General features: G+C 38.1%; 1 protein-coding gene across 6 annotated transcripts in view; it reads left to right on the top strand.

Annotated features, from left to right (window-relative positions):
- CTNND2 (catenin delta 2) overlaps positions 1-26,448 on the top strand; it is a 689,093-nt gene that overhangs the window by 257,694 nt on the left and 404,951 nt on the right. For all 6 annotated transcript variants that reach the window (XM_075142462.1, XM_075142461.1, XM_075142460.1 and 3 more), the window contains one exon: positions 4,235-4,347. In XM_075142462.1, coding sequence (XP_074998563.1) covers positions 4,235-4,347 — 113 coding nt within the window. The remainder of the gene's footprint in view (positions 1-4,234; positions 4,348-26,448) is intronic.

Genomic DNA, 26,448 nt, shown 5'->3' with positions numbered 1-26,448 from the left:
GCTGAAAAGGCAAATACGTCCAATTGCCGTCTATGGAGTAATGAATATTTTTTACAAAAAAACTCACGGTAGTGGACAAATACCACTTTTAAACATAAATTGCTTCAGGCCCTGGCAGATACCTACTCTTTTTATCACTTCAGAACAATTTAATAAAGTTATCATGAAGTTCCTTCCTCTCCAGGCTGCTCTCTTGAGTGATTTCTCTGGATTACTCTCATCATTATCTCTAATCTTTCTGTTGGCTTCCCACTCCCACATCCTTTATGGTGCAAAGTTCTAAGGACTGCCAGACTGGTCATTTCACTCTGCGGTGCCTTTGCATGTGCACTTGCTTTGGCATCATTGCCCTTTGTAGCACAGTCCATGAAGCTGCACTTGACGTGGCATTACTTAAATTAATTTTGATGTTGCAATGTAGTTCCTGCAGTTCTACATTCTGCAATTGTCTTGAGAACAGATTTGCATAATCAGTGAGTAGGAATTTTTTTTTAAATTTTGATGTTCTGATTAGTTTGATTCAGATAAATAATAGAAGGTTGTGAAGGTAACACAACATGGCATGAACTGGTGAAAATGACTGTAAACAGAACAAACAAGACAAATGATGGAGTCAGGTTCAGTGGTTATTTTTATAAAATGTAAGCAAATATTATCTCTAATGTATGTCTTCTCGCACTGTGACAGCTGCTTGAAATCTAAACATACAGATTTATTCAAATATTAGTCACTCTCGCTGCTTCCCAAACAAAAAGAAGGAAGCTTATTAGTTTTCTGCCAGAGGCTCTTGATACAGAGGGATAGCAGACTCTCCCGACTCTTACTTGAATTCTTCTTTTCTTCTTTCATTCCAAAGGCAACCCTGTGGACCTGCACCTTTGTCATCACATGAGGGAATACCTAACATGGTTGTTTGTTAAATTTAATGTAGAGGATAATTCTCAGATAATAATTGTTTGGCTCTGCCCCTTCACATATCCCACCCCCCCCCCTTTCATCTCCTTCCTTTCATCCCTAACTTCTGATGGCACCTGACAGAAGGCAATTAAGTGAAAAATAGCAGCAATTAAATCAAGCTAGTAATTAAGTTAGTGTTCACCTATTCTAGCCATTTTCATGCAATAGAAACCCAAGATTATTTTTTTCTTAAGTCATCCAGCACATCTCTGCTTCCTGCTTGAGGAGGAACATACACACAACTGTCCTTTTCCAGTCATCTCTGCAGGGCAGGACTTAAATAATGTGGGCAGTGAAACCAGAAAACATTAATTTCTACATCTTAAGAAGAGCAGAGTTCCCTCAATAAGGGACCAATTATTGAGAGAGAGAGAGAGAGAGAGAGAGAAGCTGCTTAAACCGATCATTTTAGGGCATTTGCTAGAGCAGCAATTTGCATAGTAGGACTGAAAGAGATTAGTGGAGGATGAGTCAGGAAATGAAAGAAAGATGGAATGCAGAAAAGAACAGAAAAGAACAGAAAGGAGTAAGTAGGAAAGAAAGATAAATGACAGAGTCAAGAGCAGAAAAGTATATTTTGGAGACTAGAATCATGAGCAAAAACTGTTCTCTAGACAAAATAATCATGACATAAGGGTGTTAGTTGGGAAAACGCAGAAGCGTCTGGAAAGTAGTCCACCAGAGTGATTAATTGAAGGAATACGAAACATAGAAAATATATGAGAAGATATACAATCCAGATAGAAGAAGAAAAGAAAAAGGCAAAATAATATTTACTTTTAAAGTATTTCAATAAAATAGGTTTGGGAGCATTCCTAAATTTAGTTGACTTGGGATAGCATGGGCGAAAGGGAGCTGGAGAGCGGTGATTTGCACACCTGCTGGAGTAAAAGGACACAATGAGCTACACTTGTCTGTCTGGGAGAAGGCAAATGACAGCATCAACAGTCGGAAGCGTTAGCTCCGGAGTCCTTGATTCCTACGTTCTCTTAGTACCGTTATGAGGACAGCTGCATCTTCTCACTAGGCGGGTTAAAAAAGTGCCCTCTGCTAGGCCATGGCAAAGAACATGTCTGACCTGCCTGACCTGGGACGGCAGGAGGTGAAGCTGACTGGATGAAAACATATGCTAAGCGTCAAAATGTGCCTTGATATCATTGCCATGGTAGAATCAAGTAACTTAAAAAATGCGGTGGAAAGAATAGCTGTTAAAGCTTTTGCTTTTATTTTGAAAGTAAACTTAATGCTGTGTTTGGTTTTGTTTGGTATTTTATACTATCAAAATTTCTCAGTGCTTACATGCTTTGATGTACACATGCTAGCATAGCAAATACTATACCACTTTGATTTTACGTTCTTCATATTTCTGTTACAATCCTTTCTGCAGTAAGGGTATTATTTTATGCAGAGAAGGCCAGGATTTGAATAATAACTCTTAGCAAGTTGGTCATCAGTCTCTTCAGCTTGTCAGACAATTGATTCTACTAGGTGAGAGACAAATGCTCTCTATGAAGAAGGCATATTTGAAATAGGTGATTATTATTAGGTGATTTTTAATAATCCTATCTACAAACAACAATGAAAAAGACATTTCTGAGTACTACAAAAATGTGTAGAGAATATTAACTATGATTTGTAATGCGCTATTAACATTCAGTGAGCAGTGATGTTTTGCTCTTTACATCAATCTGACTCTTGATGGTATTGTACTTTGGATAGTCTTGCTTGGAATAATGAATACAGCATTAAGTAGGCTTTGTCAAATAGTCAGTGGCTATTTAAGTATACACCGGCTATTTCATGCTGTACATAACCTGCATGGGCTTCCCCCTTTACTTGTAGCGCAGGACAGAAATTATTCCATGCCAATAATGAGAAACAAAGAGAACTGATCCAGCTGAATTAGGTAGAACAACCACAAGCCATTTCCTTCTTCCATTTCAGTTATGGTTTGCCTCGTTTCAGAGATTTGAAAAGTTTAATGCTTCCATTTACCCTTGGCTTCTTGGTCAGATGTTTTAGGTAGCAGATAGGATGAAGACTTTTGAATCCTTTTCTCTACTCCTACTATTTCTTCCTTTCTCTCAGATACCAAGTTCTCCAGTGGCACTTGGTGGACGTAAGTCACAACCCAAATAATTTTCAGTGCTGTTTTTCTACTAGACAAGACATTCTTGGGGAGTTATTCAAGGGACTCTCTCCCATACCTCTGCATTACTGGGAGGTCTTTTTTGAAAGAAAAGAGGGAGAAGGAGATAATGGGTGCATTTGTGTGGACACGGGAATAATTTAATAAGCGGATTCTCAAAATATTTCTACTTCAGCCTTCAACAAACCCAAAGAAAAGGGGCAAGACAGCTGTTTCTATTTACCTGTGAAAATGACTTAATGTAACTACTACCAAAATGAAGGGGCAACAACATTTGGCAAATATACAATAAACATAATTCTCTAAAAGTGTTTCAATTTTGTATTTGATAAAGCTACTGCTACCATATGTGGGGAAATGTAGGTCTTTAAGGAATAGTGGGGATTTTACTAGTATTGGTTTTGCTTCTTTTTTTTTTCTTTTAATTAAAAAAATAATCTCTTGTGTATACAAAAACTCTTTAGAAGTACATTTATAAGCTCTGTGGATAAATCTTATCTGGTGGGACTGGTTTGGCTTCCTTGACAGAATAAAAGGAAATACATTCAATTAGTGGTAGGATTTTTAACATAGCTTTTTTCCAAAACTACTTGAGTTTCCCTTCTGCGCATCATTAAATGCAGAAATTAAATTGTGTTCAGTCCATAACAACACACCTTCAATTTAGTTTATTTCATTAGTGTGTACTGTGATGGTTGTCTTTTTGAGTACAAAAGCTTTTTGTCACCACATGATCATCTGCAGAGATTTGAATAGTTTTTTAAGTAACACAAATTGTTCTCGTTTGTGATCATACTTAGATCAACTTGTTGAGAACACTTTTGTATGCTACTAAGAGGTCTGCATGAACTATGAATTATTTTGACGTAGGCCTAAATTGTTTCATGTATTTGGAAATTCCATTCCTGATAAACCGGCTCATTCTACGATATATCTTCATTAGAGTGAACGAACGAGTAGGCGTTACCACAAAAATTTGAACTGCGAATGTGTTTAAAAAGGAAAAAAAAAAGCTTTCCTATAACATACTATACTGGCAGTTCTTGCACAAATTACAATTTTATGTACTGAAATTCCTTCTTAAATCTCAAGAGAACTCAAAACAAATGGTTTAATTTATTTTTTCAGGAACTGCAGTTTGAGAGACTGACTCGAGAACTTGAGGCTGAACGTCAGATTGTAGCTAGCCAGCTGGAGAGATGTAAGCTTGGATCAGAAACTGGAAGCATGAGCAGCATTAGGTAATGTACAAATTGTTAATTTCTTTGTAATGTAATGAATTTTGTTGCTATTACGAATTACCACTGAGAACAAGATTGATCATCTTCTTGTAAAAAAATTTTACACCAGGGAGCATGAGATTTTAGTAGAGTTGGAAAATTTGCATTTTGATCTGCTTTTTAAAAAGAAAATTCAAGAGGTGGCTTCATTTCATGCAATTTGGTATGTGGTTTGTCCAGTAACAAAATAGTAGTCATATTTGGAATTCATTGATTTGCTGTAGTCTGAATGGATTAACAGCAAGACTCCTGTTTCCACTAACAATACAGCTGTAATTTTCAGCCAGAGCTTTTTAGCTTTATAATTGCAGAGATGTATTGATAAGTTTTGTGAAACTGTTCTATCATAATTTCATCATTCAAGGTATTAAAAGCTTTAGAGATAATTACTAAAAGCTGCTGACTTGACATCAAAATGTAATTATAAGGTAGGAGTCACTTTTTTTTAAAAACATGGACTTCCTCAATTTCAGATATTGTTCTGGCACATTGTTTGGATGTTGGTGAGATTATTTAAGAAATTGTAACAAAAGGAAGTTGATCTCTTGGTCAGTTTGGTGCGAGTAAAGATTTTGTAGTTTTGAGATTCTTGATACTAGTTTCTTTGTTTTCTCAGGTGAACCTAGTAAATGAAAGATGATAGTACTTGAGTTTCAAGGATCAAGAAAAAAGTGTTATATAGACATATCTTCTGCTTTTATCAGTGGAAATATTAAGTCTGTTATCTTTTGAATACATAAGATTAAGTATGATATGCCAAGCTTAGTGCCAAGTTTTGTGTGGTACTAGTAGAAAAACTACAAAATATCTATCACTACTGGAAGAAACTTTTCCTCAATTTAAGCAATTCAGACTACACTTGAATCAAATAAATGATTGTTTTCCATGATAAGTAGGAAATAATTATTCAGTAGAATGCCAAAGATGCAACAAAAATACTAAATGTAACAGTTCAATTAAAATGGCAGAAGTCGGAAGAATCTTTCACTAATTCAGCAGAAGCTGTACATGAAGTTGACTTATATATAAAAATTTCTTAATAAATCAAGTGAAAGATAAAATCATACTTTATTCTATATAATCTTCCCCACCAACTAGACTTACATTAACATCAGAGGAACTATACTACTTAGAATTATTTAAGCACAGAGTAGGTAATATTTGGCAATGCAGTACAGTACTATATTTGCACCTTAAGTGTACTCCCACAGCACTTTAAATTTTAAGTATCGTATGACTGCAATTTAAAAAAGCTATCTGAACTATGTTTGAGTAATACTGAGCTATGTTTGAATAATACTATTATCTTAGGATTATTCCAGCCAGTGATATGGAGGTTGGGAAACTTCTTGTTTGGAAGGAAACGTTTTCTTGGTGAACTTCTTTTCTATTGGTAAAGTTATACTTTCGAGTCATCAGTGGTATCAAGGTCACTCAGCTCTTGCTTAAGAGACTCCAGTTATTTGAGAAGTTTAGTATTTTGACTACCAATCTCTCTGTGGAATAAACTAGTACCTAGAATAACTGAGGAGATTTCCTGCAAATTTTTGACATCTGTAATTTGCTCCAGAAATGTTTTACATGTAAGAGTTTAAAATTTTTAGTGTTTCAACTAAAAACATTTTAAGAAATACTTGAAATACTGTTGTCCAGAAGATAACATCGAAAGCTTACAATTAGATAGATGTTCTTAAACTTGGCAAGTGATTTAAAAAGGAAATCAATAATAATCTAATACTGTTTGTGTTGGGTCGTTGTTTCTCACATACATATTAAATGAGCTTTAATTTTCTGTTAGTTTTAAAAATACTGAGTCATTATGGGAGGGGGGTAGAACTAACACAAATATTAAGTGAAGTCAGATGTCAGTCTGGCTGCCGTGCTGACTTTCCAGTGCTCATCCAGATTTGAGAATGGTCCTTTGACATAGTATAGTGAGACAAAGGCTTGGAAGATCAAGAATTATGTAGTGGAATAATATGCATTAAGAAAAAAACTATATAACTTCTTAAAATCTTTTGCAGTCTGTTGGGGCAGAAGAGGCTTGCCTAAAAAGGGGATCAGGCCCAGCCAGCACAGGTTCATGGAAGGCAGGTCCTGCTTGACCAACCTGATCTCCTTCTATGACCAGGTGACCCGCCTAGTGGAGGAGGGAAAGGCTGTGGATGTGGTCTACCTGGACTTCAGTAAAGCCTTTGACACTGTCTCCCACAGCATTCTCCTAGAGAAGCTGGCGGCTCACGGCTTAGACAGGTGCACTCTTTGCTGGGTAAAAAACTGGCTGGACGGCCGAGCCCAGAGAGTTGTGGTCAACGGAGTTAAATCCAGTTGGTGGCCGGTCACGAGCAGCATTCCCCAGGGCTCAGTTTTGGGGCCGGTCCTGTTCAATATCTTTATCAATGATCTGGACGAGGGGATCGAGTGCTCCCTCAGTAAGTTTGCAGATGACACCAAGTTGGGCGGGAGTGTTGATCTGCTGGAGGGTAGGAAGGCTCTGCAGAGGGACCTGGACAGGCTGGATCGATGGCTGAGGCCAACTGTATGAGGTTCAACAAGGCCAAGTGCCGGGTCCTGCACTTCGGCCACAACAACCCCAGGCAACGCTACAGGCTTGGGGAAGAGTGGCTGGAAAGCTGCCCGGAGGAAAAGGACCTGGGGGTGCTGGTTGACAGCCGGCTGAACATGAGCCGGCAGTGTGCCCAGGTGGCCAAGAAGGCCAACGGCATCCTGGCCTGTATCAGAAATAGTGTGGCCAGCAGGAGCAGGGAGGTGATCGTGCCCCTGTACTCGGCACTGGTGAGGCCGCACCTCGAATCCTGTGTTCAGTTTTGGGCCCCTCCCTACAAGAAGGACATGGAGGTGCTGGAGCGTGTCCAGAGAAGGTCAACGAAGCTGGTAAAGGATCTGGAGCACAAGCCTTATGAGGAGCGGCTGAGGGAACTAGGACTGTTTAGCCTGGAGAAGAGGAGGCTGACGGGAGAGCTCATCGCGCTCTACAACTACCTGGAAAGAAGTTGTAGCAAGGTGGGGGTTGGTCTCTTCTGCCAAGTAACTAGCGATAGGACGAGAGGAAATGGCCTCAAGTTGCACCAAGGGAGGTTTAGATTGGACATTAGGAGAAATTTCTTTACTGAAAGAGTGGTCAGGCCTTGGAACAGGCTGCCCAGGGAAGTGGTGGAGTCACCATCCCTGGGAGTATTTAAAAGACGTGTAGATGAGGCGCTTAGGGACATGGTGTAGTGGGCATGGTGTGTTGGGTTGACGGTTGGAGTCGATGATCTTAGAGGTCTTTTCCAATCTTAATGATTCTATGATTCTATAAAAAAAACCCTTTTTTTCATAGATATGACCCCCTGTGAAGCTAAGCTTTTTAGACATACCTGCTTTAAAACAAGGCGATTAATTTCGTGGCAAATAGTAAATGCTTTAAAAGTACGTTTCTTACTGATACATGGTAATTTGAAGATTTTGCCATCTTTATTTTATTCAGCTACTGAATAATTAATTAATTGTTTTAAGCATGCTTTTCTGGCAGAACACAAACTAAAATCGGAACTTATTGCTGTTATTAGTAAATAGCTAGTAAATTAGTTATTAGTTTTATTGTTAAAGAGCTTTTTAAAACAGTCTTTAAATCAATTGCATTTATTTTAAATACTGTCATTATCCAAAGTGAAATCCTGCCTGTAAGTCTCCAGTACAAGTGAATATACATCCTTCAGTGATGTCACCATTGTCTGATGACACCTACGTTTATTATTCAGATGCTTTTCCTTATCAAGGAATAATCAAACTGGACTGATTGTAATTAGCATATTTTAATATTGGGAAGTTAGATTATTTTTTTTTTGCCACTTTAAAATAATTCACTCAAAATATCTAAAATATTCACTCAAAATATCTGAATATTTATTTGTTACCTATGTCTGTTAGTACCCAAGTATCTAAAACTAGTACATGGAGCAGCTATCCACATTTGCAATTTTAGTCAGACTAAAACAGCTTACAGTGGTGTTTTCTGCCATATCTTGGTCTAACATCTTAAAACAACTGCAGATATACATAACAAGTACTTATAGTGCCCTTCATTGTGGCGAAACCAGGAAAATTGATCTCGGCTTTACCTCCTTGGGACAGTAGTTTCATGGAGTCTTCCTATATGTTTTAAGATTGTGCCCTTGAAACCAGGTTTTTAGGAACATGCTAAAGGGCTGTTATTTCTGGCTTCAATTTTGCTTTCTGTACTCATCTTGCATATTTGACGCTTGGCCCATAAGGAGTTGCATATCCAGCTGTACCGTGAAGCTCCATGTGGCTCAATTTTCAGTCCTTAAAGGGTTTCCTATATAACCTTTTCTTGTCCCAGAAATAGGGATCCAGAAAGTAACGTGAGGTGAATATGCACAGCACAACACAACTCTGCACAGAATTATGCAGCCTAGATCCATAACGGGAATCACTGTATCTTATACTGGTATAGCTCAATAGCTCAGGTTGATCAACTTTGGTGAGAGGCAGGTGTTAAGTTGCCAGGAAGGAATTTGGCATTTGTCGTTTCTGTGATACAAAGTGATATCTCTGTACTGTGGTTTGCCTGTAGATGTGCCAGTTTGTTCAGAAGAGATTGGATTAGCCAGAACTGACTGCTCTATCCAAAGCTCTGATTGCAACAAGTCTTGCTCGACTGAAGGGACACAAACGCTCAGTTCTTCCACAGGACCATTTGCTAACCTTGAAAAATTTATTTTGGGCATGCGAGGAAACACCACAGCTTTAACAGTGTTCATCATTTCTATGCTTACCTATCTCGCAGCTGGGCCCCTTCAAAATACCCGAAGTAAATTTTCTTTGTCATATCCTTGATCAGTAGTCATTTTTTAGAAGGTTAGGGGACTATATTCACTAGGAATTGTACCAAAAGGACTCAAGTGCCTTCTCTTCAGGAAAAGGTTCTTGGCTGTGAATCAAAGGAGGAATCAATGGCTTCTAATAAAGCTGAATAAAATGCTTAGACCATGAAGTAGGACAAAACTTAAGGAACTCTTCCATGCCACAGTGTTTCCCTGTTGGCAAGCTGAGCTGTTCATTACTCAGCCTGCTGAGTATTAAAATTTCATCACGCATTGCATAAGGAGCCAAGTCATGTTCTATACTGCTCCATTCCACTGGCTGAGGTGCTTATTCTTCCTGGGCCAGATCCATCAGTCTTTTTTACAGAGGGCAGTTAGATGACTCCGTATCTTTGAGGTCTTCACTCTCTGATAATTTTAAGCACATAATTATGTATTTCAAATTTCTGAATTTCCCATGACCACATCATGTAGTTCCTCAAACAGCAGCTGGTGAGAGTGTTTTTTTCCCTTCCAGAGATGAAAACAAAATCTCCGAGGCATTTTGAAGACTCAGCTACATGTTTTCATGTTTTCTTTTGAAAGAATTCAGACAAAATAGTGCCTCAGAATGGAAAGACTGAACAAGCAAGAAAATAGATTGCATACATATACATGTAACATATATGGAAGCTGTGTCTTTACACAAACAAATATCCTTTGGACTTCATTGAAGAACTGTACTTACTTGTTAGTAAATCCTTAAATCTTCAAAATAAGTTTCTGTTTCACATTCTTTATCACTGTTTTCTGTGAGCAACTTATGTTTGTTTACCTATTTTTTGATGGAGCCTTTCTGTTTGAACTCAGGAATGTAGCTCAAGCATAGCCTACTTTTTCTCTTTGAACATGTAGTTTGCAAATTGGTCAGGCAATAGAATTTTTCTCAACTGAATTTCAACCCCCCACTGAAATTAGTAGAAGTGATTTGCCATTTGCTATTGGAAGTCTCCTGAAAAGACTGGTATTTGTGTATGAACACCCTAAGCAACATGCTAAAGTTTCTGTATTTTACAGGTAGCAAAAATATAATCTAATTTACTGAATTGCATGGAAAGCTTACCTGCTTTGTACATGCTTTCTTCAATGTAGTTCTCTCTCTTCGACATACATGTGTTATTTACACTTTATTACTGGGGAAACTGATGTTTTACTTAGGAGGATACAATTTTTGCAAATTCCCTGAAAAAACGTCCAGCAAGTCTAACTGATAAACACATAAGATCCTTCATTTCAAGAACAGTGAAGAGAGAGATGAAATGCACTGTGACATAGGTAGACAATTTCCACTGTGTTGGTCAAGTAGATAAAATTGCAGTTCTAAAGTTTTCCTGTACAGCTGTGGGTGTTAGATCTAATTTAGGCTACTTGTTGTGGAAATATATATGTTAGTCTTTGCAGATATTTAGTATTAGGGGTTGACAAATCCAGTAGCCCAGTAGAGGTGAGGCTGCCACAGCCTAGACCTGTACAGGCTGGAGAAATGGGCTGAATGAAACCTTACAAAGTTGAAATTTATAAACAAAAACAAATACAAATTCATACATCTAGGATGGAATAACCCCATGTGACAACACAGCCAGGGACTGTCTAGATAGAAAACAGCTTTACAGAAAAAGACCTGCAGGACCTCTTTGACAACAAACTGAATATGAGTCAGCAGCCTGTGTTGCAAATGAGTGGTTTAGAGGCCACTTAAAGAATCACTGTTGAAAGTGTTAGCAGGAGGTGATTTTAATAGAAATTTATAAAAGCGTGACTTAAGAGAGTTTGATGGCAAGGTTCACTCTATCACTTACTACACGGATGAAGCGTACAAAGGAGAAGAACATGGGAAACTGAAAAGTCCCTGACTAATGTAAATGCTATTTAGCAACAACTAAAGCATCAGTGTGTTATCAACATTATTCTCATACTAAATCTAAAACACAGCACTATACCAGCTACTAGCAAGAAAATTAACTCTATCCCAGACGAAACCAGGACATTGTGTTAGAATTGAGTTGGAATGATTTATACAGAGGCCAAGGACGAAAAGGTTAAGGGAGACCCTCCTGTTGAGTCACAAGGTTCACAGTAGACCCGGCTGGATCTACCCCTAGTCCCAGACTTGGTCAACGGTATATGTCTAAGGGATTATATGTCTTTAGCAGCAATCTAAGGTTCATTCACAATCTTAAGGTAGATCATAAGATTTTAGCAGACTATATTTGCTAGCGGGTACTTCCATCAATTCACACGCACACGGATACAAAGCTAGAAAAATATACAAAGGTATACCTGTTAAAAATCCCCCTCAAATTCAGTGAAATACTCACATCAGGTGTCTGCATTTCTCAACGGGCGAAGGGTTGAGCTTCGAGGAGTGTTGCAGCCCAGGTCCCGTGTCGGTTGGTGACGGTCCTCCGAATATCACAGACTCGAGAGTTTGTGAACTCTGAGAGGTGTCCCACTCAGAAGGAGATTCTGGGCGCAGCCCGCTGCGGTGCAGGAGAGCTCAAAGGGCCTCACTTGGGACCGCTGTTTGTAGGGTCACAAGATGATTGACTTTACTCATCCGTCAAAACTCTCAAGGTTTCAGTAACAATGGTATCGTTCCCCTTGAGCTACAACTCAGATAGGGGTGTCAGGGGATGACAATTGTCCCCGCTCTTGTCCTCCACTTGGACCAGGCAGCGGAAGTTTCTGGTACGATGGGTACATTCCCCAACCTCAGCTACGCAAGAGTTCCTGATACGGTAAAGGGACGCTTCACTGCCTGACTCATTGCACCAAGGCCAAGGTTTAACGGGAGTTGCTGATTTCATGGAGAGGCCCAGGAGGGAGGGGGGAGGAATGCACCACCACAGCGTGTCCTTGCAGCAAAGGCGGCCAGCTGCATCTTGGGCTGCAGTAGCAAAAGTGTAGCCAGCAGATCAAGGCAAGTGATTCCTCCCTTCTATTTGAAACTCATGAGGCTACATCTTGAGTACCGTATCCAGTTTTGGGCTCCCCAGTACGAGAAAGACATTAACATGCTGGAGCAAGTTCAGTGCAGGGCTGCCAAAAAGGCTGGAGGCTGGAGAGCATATGTTGTGTGAGAAGAGAGTGAGGGAACAAGGAGTTTTAGCTGTGAGAAGGGTTGGGAGGAGTCTTTCTTCTGTCTACAACCAGGTAATGGGAGGATGTAGAGAAGACAAGACGAGACTGTTCTCAGAGGTGGTAGAATGAGAGGTGACAAACACAAGTTGGAACATGGAAAATTCTGACCAGATATAAGGAAAACATTTTTCACCATTAGTTTGGTTAAATACTGGAACAGGTTGCACTGAGAGGTTGTAGAGTTTCCATCCTTGGAGATACTAAAAACATAACTTCCCCTTCCCACCTAAGTTTTTCTGTGCTGCTTATTATTATTCCCACTTAAATACTAGGAAAATAGTTGTATTAGAATTCTATGTATTTTTTAACATGAAATTCTTCAAGTATTTCAGAAAAAAACTCTCTCTCTAATCAAAACTAATGAACGTATGGTTTGCTTTTGCCTGTGAATGTAGGTATTAAAAAAACAAACTTGAAAAATATATGGTTAGTGTGGACTCTAGAGCAAAATATAAGCCAAAAGAAAAAGATATGTTTCTATTATATTATGAGAGCAGAACAGTTGTTTGTATGCAAAGAGTTTGATCAACAGTCACATTTAGAAAATAATGCAACTTTCAAGTAAAATTTATACACCATCATTATTGGAAAACTGTTTTGCCTGCATTGTGGTTCTTCCTCAACTCAACATGTTATCAGTTACACGTGTTAAACTTTTTCACATTGCTTTGGTTACAGTAATGTCTCCAAGGGCTACTGGGAAGCTTCTAAATTTAAAACAAAAATAAAAAAAAACCCTTTTAATTAAATGTAAATTAGAAAGTTAATTTCTAAAAGGAAAAAATGCACAATAATTATTTCAGAGCAGAAATGAAAAGGATCAATATTTTATCGTTATTTATGAAAATGCCAATTTTGGTTTTTGTACTTGCTTTTTTAAACGTAAACCAATAGCATGATATTAATAGTTACTACATTCAAGAAATGTAGTCAGCTTTTTAAAAGTGATGTTCTTTAAGAAGATTGGCATTTCACCAGTGGACAGAAGATTTTGACTAAACTTTTCACAGCAAATGCTATAGCTCAAAAATTCATCTCATTCTGGAATGTGTGTTTGCTCAGTAGTTCAGAAGGTGAACAAGCTTAAAGTTTTGTCACGCACTGTTGCTCATCTCCGTTGTGGATTGTGTAAAGCTTAACAAGTCATCCCTGGATGAACTTTTGTCAATTGAATTAATAAAAAAGTTTATCTGAAATAAAATAAAAAATGGCAATAAAAGCAGGCAGGTTTTTGAAAATGTGAGTTTCTGAAAACACTCCTCACAAATTCTACAAGTCTGAATATTTAGCTGTCGTAAGACAGCATTTTGTGGGGGTTTTTTGTTGTTTGTTTTTCCATTAGCTCACAATGATTTTGTGTTGCTATAAGTGACCAGGACAGTTGGAACCCTTTAGAAAGATGCAGAGATTGCTCCACTCCTGAAGACCAACTAAACTTAGTCAAGAAGGGAAGATGTCAGAAAATTCAGGGTACAGCAGGCAAAGGAATTACAATCAATAGCAGGAAATCTCCAGTTTTTATACAGACTAGCAAGATATATGAGTTCATACGCAGTCTGCAGTGAATGTGAGGGAGCAGCCAGCCAAACCTCAGAGTAATGGAATGAAATTTCGAAGGGCCAAGTGTGACTGTCTAGACTTGCATCAACTGAAAACATTCTTCAGTTGGCTAAGACCAAGTGACAAAGCACGGACGCAGCTGTGAAGACACATGGGCTAAAGAAGAGTGGGATATAAACCTTTAGTTGTCTGGAGGAGCGTGTGTGTGGTTTCTTCTGAGATTTTTCTGAATAAATGTTAAGTTTCTGTTTTCTACTCTAATAAAAACTGTGTGGGAAAATGGGAGTTGTGTAGAAGCCTTTCATTGTCTTTGAGAAAGATCTATGTACATCCATCCCAAAGTTCTGACTAGTTTGGGATCCTATAACAATTCAGAAATGTTTAACAGCAGTACATTTTAAGGGCAGAGCCTATTTTCGGGTGATTCCCTTCTTTGGTTTGTGAATATATGACAAAAAAGAAAAATTATTTTCCTCGATATTTTACTTTCTCTTTTGCAGTCAAGAGTATCTTAAAAGGGTTTTTCTTAGTGAAAGGAAGGTTAACAAGTCCGCCCCAAATCTGTAATAAACATGCTATCTTCCAGTCATCAAATTTTACCCTAGAACTTTGTGTTCTGCTGACAGCAGAAGAGATGTAAGTACAGCGTATATAATTTCCCTCTTTCTCAGAAGTACTATGCAGAATCCGTGGAAAGCAGTGTTGGTAAGTGTGAAGAATCATTTAGAAGTAGATAAACTGAGTCAAATGAGAAGTCAGAGAAAGGAGACTTTTTTTTTTTCTTTATTCAAACCTCATCAGCTTATAGCTGTGTCTGCATTAGCAGGAGTGCAGCACAATTCTTGGGGCTCAGCAGAAGGAAAAACGGGGTTGTGCTGAGAACACAGCATCCATATCGTAAGTGTTTTGAGGGGATTTATAACAGACTTTAGTTTGATCCCATGGATTGGCCTGCTGTTAGTTGTTGAAGTAAAGCTGGGCTCCTGGAGAGCCTCTTCCAGGTTAGTTTCTGCAAACAATTCAGTTGGTGTGCCACGAGACCACTTCATGATGCAAACTAAAGCTTGGGAAGGGGAAAAGAGCAGGAGATTCGCTTCAAAGATGCACTGTTACTTTGAAGGACAGTGCTAATGTCGGTGGAACTGATACTGAACGTCATTATCCCTTAGAGTGCCTCAGTCCGGGGTGAGCAGAAGGAGAATGTTGCACTGGACCTGTTGATACTCATTTGTATCACTTGATTCATGTCTATACTGTGTCTTACTTGATAGCAGTTCCATTTAAAAACCCCTGAACAGGTACAAAATTGACGTTGGGTCTTGAGTAGGAAAACTAAAATGAAAGGTGGACCATGCATACAATGATGTTTTGGGGTAACTCAAATCTAGCTACATTGATGAGGAATGTTTTGTCAATGCTAAGGATGGTACTAAATGATATATTTCCAGACCTTGTATAAAGCTTATCATGCATTATTGGGCTTGTGGTAAAACAGAATATCCTGGTAAAAACATGTAGGTTTCAAGGTAGTAGAGAGAGAAAAAACCAAACATTCTTTACTAGGAAGCCAGCTTCCTTGTTGAATGATCATGCATCTTTGGTTATAATGCTACTAAGCCAGCATGAGAATGAAATGAGCTGGAAGGAAACATTCAATTAGATCAAAATGGTGGGAAAATGTGCAAGTGTTTGTTATACCATAACGTTTTCTTTGAAGTCTTTGCATTGTTTGAGTTCTTTGCTATCTCTAAAAGGCATAAATTCAAAAAAATACCTTTTAACCCCCCCCCAAAATAAAACAAAAACAACAACAACAAAAAACCCCAACAAAACAAAGGCAGAGAGATTTTCTTAGAAAAAGTTGAAGAGATGGTATTTTTGTTACATTCAAAATCCTTAAGGAGTTCATTTGGATAATCTTAGAAGAAAAGAAACTGAAGCAGCCTTTGTCAGACCACAACTAAGAATGAACAGTGTGGTTTGAATGCTTGGGCACTTTATTAAAGTGGGGTTTTTTCCCATGTCAGTTTTCAATCTGTAGCTTAGCTAAGTCGTTTAGGGATTCTTCCCCATACCATTCATCTTCTCCAACAATCTACTTACCTACCACAAAAATCATGGGTGACTTTCTGGGTGTTGGGTTGCTAGCTGATGGATGATAGTCACTGTGCTAATGCGTGTCTGCTAGGTAATAGCTGGAACCCAGCACTTCTGAAAATCAGACTACTGATCTACATGCCTAAACACAGCATTTAGGCACTTCTGAAATATTTGCTTACAAATAAGAGTTTTGTGAAATACAGTAAGTTGTCAAGAAGTGGAATGGACAGATTCTGCTTCTTGTGACAACTGTGACAATGTACCAAGCCTAATTTCCGATGCCAGTTTGACATCAATAGTTGATGTTGCTGGCTTCATGTGTACCACCACATGTAAGTGTTTGGGTCAGAGAATATGCTTTAGAAGTAAGAGAAAGTGATCAGGGAAATACTGAGGTTAGTATTTTCAATACTTCCGTTTGGCATTGTACTTGCTGTCTCTTGATCTTTTGGCTATTAGACCTGAAAGTTGATGAACTCTGTATCCTATTAGACTTCATCAATAAATTAGTTTGAGACCACTACCAAAAAAGGAAGATTTGAAGAAAATGTTCAGTATAGGAAAAAAATTGTGGTTGAAACAGTTGGTACAATTCATATTAATAATGTGATTAGTTAATGATATTGTGCAGATTGACAGTTTAATGGATTAAAGTATCAGACTTGTTACCTGATCATTCAGAGAAATCTGGTACAAGATTAAGTTTGAGCCTATCTGTACTCACTGTATGAAAGTCCAGTATTTAGGGAAACAGTTAAAAAAAAATACTGAGAGAAGAAGTTGATACAAAAGTAAGAAAATGAGATTAAGTAAAAGGTTATACAACTTTTTCGTATTTCCATTAAATACAACATTTGTGGGAGCTTTGTGCTGGTTCTCCACAATGAGACACATCAAGAAAACAGATTAGTCCTGTTGATCCACTACAGGGAACTAACCGGTTCCACAGTTTTGCAGCATATAGATAAGCTTCTGTTGCTGAAAGGCAAATTTCCAGCAAACCTCCAAGCAATCAGGTCTGATGTAATTTTCTTTTTCACAGTACATCCATATCTTTTACAATAGTATTATGGGTCGTATCATTCCCAGATAGATACGTCTCTGAAGGCACCAACTCCAACAAGACTTTTAAAACACCCCCTCCACATATGCTCTCTCTCTTCTGCTTGCCGGGTACCCTCCTGAGATATCACCTCCATGAGAGCAGTAACACAGTAATATTCAGCATTGCCAAACTCATAACACTGGCATGTTTATGAAATTAAGGTATCAGATTTTATTTTAATCTCACAAAGTTACTGCAGAGAAGCTATGACAAGAAGGATAAAGATATTTTTCTCTCTGGTGCCCTAAGAAAGGGTCTTGCAGGCTGAAAGCCTTATCTGAGGCTGCCAGGTGTCACTTAGGTTCTCTCTTAGTTAGCTCAAGTTATTCATTATTTCTTCTGTTTCACTAATACCAGGAAAAAGAAAAAACAAAACCACAAAAAAGCAGAATGACAACGACAGAAAAAACAGCAGGTGCTTTACATACCAACACTTACCGATATGTAAGCCAATGAAGACTGTACTTAATAGTGTATTCTCTACCTTAGTGTACTTCTCTCATGATAGTAAGATATCTGAAAACTCTTTCCAATTATTGCATTCACAATTTAAATGTGTCATTGCAAGCCTGACACTTAAATATCGCACTAATTTGAAATAAGCGTGGAAATACTGATCTTAAGAAATATATTGTTGTTTATGTAAAACTTGGTTATGTCTTACAGAGTGAGGGTCTGTGTTCAGACTACTTTTGACAAGCCATTTGTTGAAAAATTAGAGCAATACAGTTTACCATTAAGGGTGGATAAGCACTGTAATAGATTGCCTAAGGAGACCGTAAAAACTATCATTTGAAGCTTAAGGACATGTAGAATAGCTATCAAGAATGGGACACGAGTGACAAGACTATTTCTCTACAGCCCTTCTGGCTCTCCTTTTTATGATACCTTACTGGGCTCTGCTTTAATAATTTGACAACATTCTTTTTGTCCCCATCCTTACGCGCAGATGTTGAAATATTTTTGGATAGATTTGAAGAAAGACAAGATTGAGGATAATGCTGAGGGAAAGTGCCTTGCTATTATAACGTTCTTGAATTTAGAGTGTTTGCAGGAAAGTTTGATAAAACTTGTCCAGGAAAGTTCATTTTTAGTGCTTACTGCTTGTGGGTCAAAGGTACGAGAGACCATTTTTGTGATATCTTAGAAGTAGCTGGTTTACGGCTGAGAACAAATTCTGTAACATGGTGACAGTATTTAATGGCCACGGGCAAGTGACATCAAACACTGAAACAGAAGTAAGGTATCCAAGGTGCTTCAAGAAGTCAGTCCCGAGGAATCGTAGCGTCATTAACGTTGCTGCTGGTTTGTATTAAACCAAGATTTCAGTTGTTCCTTATTTTGCCAAGCTGCACCTTCCAGGTTGAATACTTCCTTCTCAAGATGCACATACTGAGGTTTTGAAGGGAATTTCAACTAATAATCACCATCGTTGCTGTTGTTACAGATTTGCACCAAAAGGCCTTGCTATTAACAAAGGAACTAAACATACCTTTGTACATAGTTACAGAGTTAAATCCCTGTTTTCCTACAATGCTTGTTGCCTTCTACCTAATGTGGTGTACGATGGGGCAGAATACTGGAGCTGGGAGGGAAGTCTCTTCAGTGCTATCTCATCCTTCCCTCTGTCTTGGCAGGGTGAGGAGGGGTCCTTCCGAGTCCAATGGCAAGAGGTCAAGAAACAGACCTCCGGGTGCATTTAGCATCCCGGTTACATGCGTGTATGGGGGGAGAAGTTGGGGAGGAGGAACCTTTGTTCAAAACGTGCATGAGGCATCTGGAAGAACCCAGATTCAGTCTGTAAAGTGAAGATTTGTATTTAATGGTCACACACCTGATTCAGAGGGTCTGAGAAATGAAAAGTGGGATGGAGCAGGATGAGGAAAATGAAACGGGGAGAGTCTAGAGAAGAGCAGGACAGGAGGATAAGGCAGAGGAGTCAGGAAACCATATTATGCCCTGCTTACAGTTGGAGGACCAAAGATGAAAGTTGAAAATACCCATTTATCCTGGCTATTCAATCTGAGAAATCTAGGACTAATTGCTGAAGAGATCTTACTGGCTTCGTTTGCTGCTATGAGTAGTCATCACATCTGTATGTCAGTTCCTGATCTGGTTATTAGGATCCATGCATATCTGAAAGGCTGTACAGAGAAATGAGAAGCAGAGGATACCTGACAGGGATTCAAACGAATCTTTACAACAACAGAATTAGGCAGCAGAAGTTGATACAATTCCACTGAATTGCCTTCAGCTGTTATAAGCAGATAGCTATTTCTTTTCCTGATGCACATTTCACAGGTTATGAAACTCCATTGGTCCTGTAGGCAACAGCGTCCCGCCACACAAACATGATTTATCCCCAGAGCAGTTTAGAAATGAAACGGTCATGAAACAGAAGTTGTGTACAATGCATTTGTACAAGGAGTAAGTCAAAATGCAGCCAGCTGTAGGCTTCCCAGAACTCCAGACAAACCAATTTTTTTTTGTTCCACAGATGAAGACAAAGCCTATCTTGTTGCTGTTCTTGAGGAAACAAATTCAATTTTGTGTTGAGTTTCAAAGAAATATTGCAGTCAGGCATAGTATTTTCTCTTGCTTCACCACCCCTACCTCCTTTTTCTCACCATCTGAGCTTGTGTAGGTGACCTTGACTTCTGTCTTGAGTATCCTCTCTTTTGATAGCTTTCTTCTTCTCCATTGCCTAAGTTTATATTCCACCTAACTCACTGAACACTGCAGTTTGCCAAAAGAAAGCCCTTACCTCCTGCTCTCGGCACTTTCTTGCTTTGGCAAGTCCCTATCATCTTTCACCAAGTGCAGATATGGGAACAGTTACTAATGCTTCGTGCCAAAACCTCATCCACGCTAGTTTATCTGTCCCTAGAAAATGACTGAGTTACTTTTGCACTAAGCTGGCTTTGTTTTGGTTCTTGGTTTTAATAAAAGCATAGCTGTTCTCCAATGCAATCTTTTAAGAAACTGGAGATTTTCCATAGAAATGCATTGTTGGAAGTTACAGACTTTTAATCAGTAATAGCTTTCAAAAATACACTCCTCTCAACAGTAGTAATTTCTGCTGTCACATCGGAAGTGGATCCTGTGTCTTGCCATGATCAGTCTCAATAAAAACAAGTTTTGTTGTGTTAAGCTGTAGCGTTTGGTACAGGAAATTTAAGACTTACCAATTCACTTGGAAAAGATTTGGGTTTGGTTTTTTTCCGGTCTTTTTTCCCTTACTTTAGAAATTAACAGTGCTATTACTCTTAATTATTAGGTAATCTCTCCTTGTTTATATGTGATAATTGGCACAGGAATTGGTCCTGATTTTCCTTTGTGTTGTCTGTATAGTTCTTCTGGGGGACTGACATAAACATCTTAATGGTGCTCCTACAACTGTGATTGCTCTGCAGCAGAAACTGAGCTAGCATTCCTTGATACTCGAGTATATCGAATATCAAAGGTGCACAGGAAGTATTACTAATATATTTAGTTGAATTCCAGGAATGGCATGAATGAACACAGTTCTGTTTCCACAGGCATCTCACAATCGGATAGCAACGTGCTTTGAATGGCTAATGTTACATGCTCTCTAGGCATGTTGCCATTTCAGCAGTTAGGGAAGATTTTATAGATTTTAGTACGTTAGACTTAAAGGGGCTTTTAAATCCCTCGTGCTTTCAGCTCATAGTAGATGTAGTCTCAGTTACTGCTAATTGTGAATAAATATTCTGCCTCCTTCTGGCTTTCCTCTACCCCTTTTATTTTCACCTTGTTCCTCCACACTGCTCATTTGCACAAACAAAGATTTTAAAAAAAACCCTCTTGCACACCAGCTCTCTAGTTCTTCACTGTCTGTAGAGCAATATCCCCCAACTCCCCAGGTATAAAGAAGATATAGTACAACTTTTACATTTATATCCGCTCTGTTATCTTGAAACAACTAGATAAAAATTAAATAGTTGTGTTTTGTTTTCATTTAAATCTTCCTTCTGCATTTTATTTTGAAAGTCTTCACCATAAATGTTATCACACAGATGGCTGTGAATATAGCTGCAATCGGATTAGCATCAAACTGAGTATAGTGTGAAGTTTGCCTAATTTCAAATATCCTGTGAAAGTTACCTTAAAGGTTCCCAATATAGCTACTGATTTTTTTGACTGTATTCACAAATGGCTAACAGGAGCCAGTGATTACCATGAAAGGAATGTCTTTAGCTTAGATAAAAATACTTTCTTCAAAGCTTATCGGAAAAAATTATAGATCCCCAATATTTGGTAGAAATGTTCTAGCTTCAGTGGGGGCTTCAGCTAGCTTCACAGCAATGGCATTCCTCCCCCCAAAAATCAGACATCAGTTTCAAGAGGACTGACTTCATAGCAGGTTCTGTGGATTCTGGCCAGCGTTTCTGCACCAGCCTCCCTGCGGGGTTAGAGCAGTGCTCTCCAAACTTTTTTGAGCATGCACCTCTATCAGTAAACATTTTTGAGCATGCACCTGCAATGTATGGTATTTATTTATAGATTGTATACATGTACTACTGTACTAATATATTATGAACCTTATAGAAAATAAACAAAACCAGAAAATGAGAAAAGGATTAGATAAAAATGAAATAAACACTATTTTTAATTTTATTTCGTGTATTAATGGTAAAAAAATATTTTCTTCCTGCACTCCAGTGACTTGTCTTGAGCAATGCCTGGCGTGTGTGCACCCCACTTTGGAGGCCCCGGGATGGAGGACTACTAATCTCACAGTGGTAACAACTTCTCCGCTGGGGTGTCTGATTGAAACCTGGTAGAAGCAACCCTGCTTTCGGTCAGGCCCTGCAAGAAAGGAGTCAGTCTTGCGTTGGCCAGATGCCTTTGCTGGCTGAAAGCAAGGGAGCTGGAGGGCCGTGAGGGAAGGATGACACCGGCGGATGGGGGTTTCCCCCTCATCTAGGCCTTCTGAAGGCTGCAGTCTTCCTCTCACAGGACTGGGCACTTTAGAGAGAACGCGGCAGCAACAGTCACACCGCAGTTGTGGTTTTCTTCTTTTCCTCCTTCTGCCACTGCCTTTTCTCTCCAGTCTCCCATTGTAAAAGAGAGACAGCATTAATCCTTAATTTTTGGCTCAGGTTTACGGGTTTACTGAATAATACACGCGCAGTTATCTTCACAATAAGTTAGTGTTGCACCTGGAATTTAACTCTCATGTGATCTTGCCCTCCAAAGGCAAGTAGTTGCCTGTGCTGGAATATCTTCCCTTCCATAAGCTGAGGCATATATAGTTGGTATGGTATAATGCAGTTAAATCATTCCTTTTTACTCTGATATTACTCATTATGAAATTTGTTTATTCTAAAAACCAGTTTGTAAGTAGTATTCTAATCTAAACCCATTTCAACCACTTCAACCTAATACAATAAGAGCATTTCAACAACATCCATCTGGAAGCATTAGTCTATATTGAGTTACTTTTAGCCAAAATGCTAGACTAGTAGATATAGAACATTACAAGAATTTTCTTTATTACACTTATACGACTGATCCAATTATAATCAGTGCTTTGTAGTTCAGCTATTCAATTTTCCCCTTCTAGTTGATTAACAGAAGGCTCTGGCAGGTCTTTGGAAGTTCATGGCCAAATAACTTGTCAATGAAATGTAGTGTATGTAAATTGATAAGTGTAGCTGTTAGGAGGAAATAATCATTGCAAGTTGCTGATGAGAACACAGGACCCTATTAATAATTCGAAGTAATCATCACCTCCACTTTCTGTCCTAGTCTGCTAAATATATTACATCATAATGTATTGCATTTTCCTTCCTAGGGATATGTAAACGTCAGGGCATAAGTGACTTCATATATGAAAAGCTTTTGCAAAAGGCCTTCTAATTTTCTCTGTCCAGTCCATGTTAATCCTGTTGAAGAAATGAGCAAAAGAGATATAGCTTATGCACACATAATGGTGTTTATAAATCTGCTCTTGAAAAGGGAAGTGTAGCTTATGCAGTAAATTACAGAAGTCAGTCTGAAACAGCTTCTGTAGCAGCATTTACGTTTCCCAGATTTTTTTCCTAATTTAAAAAAATACTTGAAGTTAGATGTTGGAAAAGTAGTAGTTTTATTATTGGGTATTCTTCTCTCATCCATCTCTTCTCCCTTCCTTTCCTCTCAACTTCCCTCCCCCCAGTGTTTTCAGTTAGTGCTGTAATTAAGAAGGCAATAGCATTTATATTTGAAGTAAAGACTTTTCAAGGCCTTCACCTTCCTTCAGTCTTTATTTTTGGCTCTAATCAGAAGTTACAAAAATAGAAAAAGGTTTTGTGTTACCCTCCTTACCACTATAAGAATCTGATTGTACTACAACTCAATTTTGTTCTGATTCTGAACTGTTTTTAAATACATGTAAACGTTGCTACAGCCAACTTTACTAATAAAATCTTATTCTTAGCACCTATGAAATGAAGGATTAAGCAAAAATCTTTTTCATGCCTTCTACTTTAATTTGTACATAGGTTTCCACTTAAATCACTTAGCTTTTGTCTTTACTGATCCATATTGCAGAGAAAGGAACAAAATAAAAAAAAAATAAAATCCGTTAATGCCTCTAAATGTATTTATTGTAGTGGCCCAGGAATACACAATTGTTTCAAGATTAATCTCTGTTTCTGCAGTGAGGCACTGATAATACGTTGCTTTATTCCTTTGCAATGAATTTAGATGACAGTTTATATTCAGCTTGAAAAAAAGACCCCAACAACAGAAAGGGATATTGATGTAGTTACAATAAATGCCCTCGTTCACATTATTAAGAGAATCTGTGACATGAACCTCCGAACATCAACAATGTTTAAATAAGCATGATTTTTATTCCTTGATGAGTAAAAGTTTACCTTTATGCTGTTACCATGCATAATCTAACTCTTGTCAGGTTTTGATTATTTAAAGCATTTGCTGCAAATGTAGGCTATGGATGATTTTTGTTTTGTTTAAAATAATGCAGGATATACACGGTGAAGAGAGATAATTGTGGCTAGTCATTTGGAAAAATATTGTGGTTAATGTACAGCTTTCTGCATTAACGCTGACTTTAGTGAAAAACAGTACTACATTTACCGGAGTGTTTTAACAGTAGCACATCATTAATTAAGATTGCAACCAGCCTGGGGTACAAATTTTTGGATCTACTATTTTTTTTTTACTTTATCCTGTTATAATGTAAAGCTATATTAAGTGATGCTAAGCAGTAATAATGCTAAATAGTCTTAATCTAATCCAGTGATTAAGATAGGATTTTAAAGGTTTATTTTGCTTTTTTATTCCAATTGTACACAGCAATAAGTTGTTCTGATGTTACTACTTTGCTGTTCAGAGTTCAAGTGGCTTGAATTTAGCTTGTGAAATATAACAATAGGTATCTTTCATCAAAGAAACTACGAGAAGGATTTCCTGTTTAGTGCATGATGTAGAATGAAGTCTAATACAGAGCAGATCGGTAGCTGGATCAGGACTGGTTACGCCAAGACAGATAGTACCTGAAATGACCTTGGGTCGAGCAGAACCTTCCTGCCCCAATGCTGCATGAGCCGGTCGCGTTGATATGTTCTTGCATGACAAACCCCCAGCAGGCATCCATGTGCTTCAGTTGCGAGCTGCCATTTTGTTTCTTATTCAACATAGTTGATGGTGTAAACAAGGAGAAATGATAATTAATCTGCTATACACCCTTTTTTGGTATACAACATGACTTGATATTCTTAATATTATTTTCTGGCCTTCTTGCAATCTAGTATTTTCTACTGCTTCCATATTTTTCTTAACATTTCAGTTCTGATTTAGTTTCTTGTCTTATTTATAGCTGTTCCTTCTCTCCCTCGTTTTCTCTTTTATTGATACTAGAAGGGTGTGGGTCTTTTGATGAGCAGTGATATATTCCATATGATTCAATGGTTTTGCCACCTTGGAATGTCTGACGAGGTAAATGATTTATTTTACCAGAGTCATATTCATGAGTTTCAAGACCCAAGGGCCCTGAAGTCTTAATATCTGCAATTCCTTACCAATTAACCCTCTCTGAAAAATAAGATGTGTCTAAAAGGACAGAGATTTTTTTTTCTCTGTTGATCATCTCTGGTTCTCAGCTGATCTAGGAATAGATACGGGACATTCCAATCTACTGTCTTCAGTTAAATCAGAATCCCCTTCTGACTTTCTCTTTTGGCTTTCAGAGGTATCTCATTCTTTGCTTCTGCAGGAGTAATCAATCACTTTGTGTCCTTAAGCTTTATTATCACTTCATGACGAAAAATATGTACATAGTCTTCTATGTGTTCTGCTAACATATTCCATTCAATAATGGAACAGGTCAAAATCTGGGGCTGCAAGACTAGAGGTAGTAAAGTTTGGAAAAGATGATAATGCTTTCATAGATGCTTGCAGTCTGAGGAAATAAAGTACTTTCATGAAGGTCTGTCAGAAATATCACATGCTATATTTCTTGATAATAGCTATAAATAGAATATTATATGCAAACACATGCACTTACGGCAGCTGACATTTTATCCGTTTCAATGAAATGTGCTTGCCTTCCTCCCTTAGGCTCCTTTGAATTGCTGAAAGTATTGCACTGATGTTGCTAAAGTTTGCAAGTAATCTATTAAAAAAAATAAATAATTAAATTCGTTTCTACTGAAGTTTAATTTTACTGCAGCCAAATCTCAAAAGAAGAATACTGTGCAATGTGACTTGTAAGCAGGCAGGAGGCCTTCTAGTAGAACATACAAATCCTGCAGCTGGTCTTTAATTCAGTGACCTCTCATTAATTTCAAAGGTATTGCTTGGGTAAAGAACTTAGAAAATTACCTTTGATTTTGCCTATCTAAATTGCTATTGGAGCTGTTGCCTCATCCTTATGGAAAAGAACCATGGAAGTAAAAATAAAGATAGTAAATGTGTGGTTAAAAGTACATTCTGTAGATTTGCTTCTATATTGACTTTCACAAGCTTGGGAATATCTACTTTGACTTACCGTGCCATGGTTAGAGGTTAATCACAAAAAACCTCCACCTTACAGCGTTGGTTTGACATTGGTCCTTCTCCTAAGATGGAATTGCAAGAGAACTCAGAGGCTTTGAAAAGGCCAATACAATCACAGCTAAATTTAAACGATCTGTATTAGATTGTAAGTTCTCTTTTGTGGAACTTCAGCCCCTTGAAAATCTGTAGGAATAAGATTTTGAAGAGTTCCAAAGCAGAAGTTCAAGGTCATTTTCTGTT

This window comes from Calonectris borealis, chromosome 2, assembly GCF_964195595.1.
Source record: "Calonectris borealis chromosome 2, bCalBor7.hap1.2, whole genome shotgun sequence".
NCBI classification, from domain to species: Eukaryota; Metazoa; Chordata; class Aves; order Procellariiformes; family Procellariidae; genus Calonectris; species Calonectris borealis.
The sequence above is the reverse complement of the archived record's forward strand: the minus strand, read 5'-3'. Positions and strand labels throughout refer to the sequence as shown.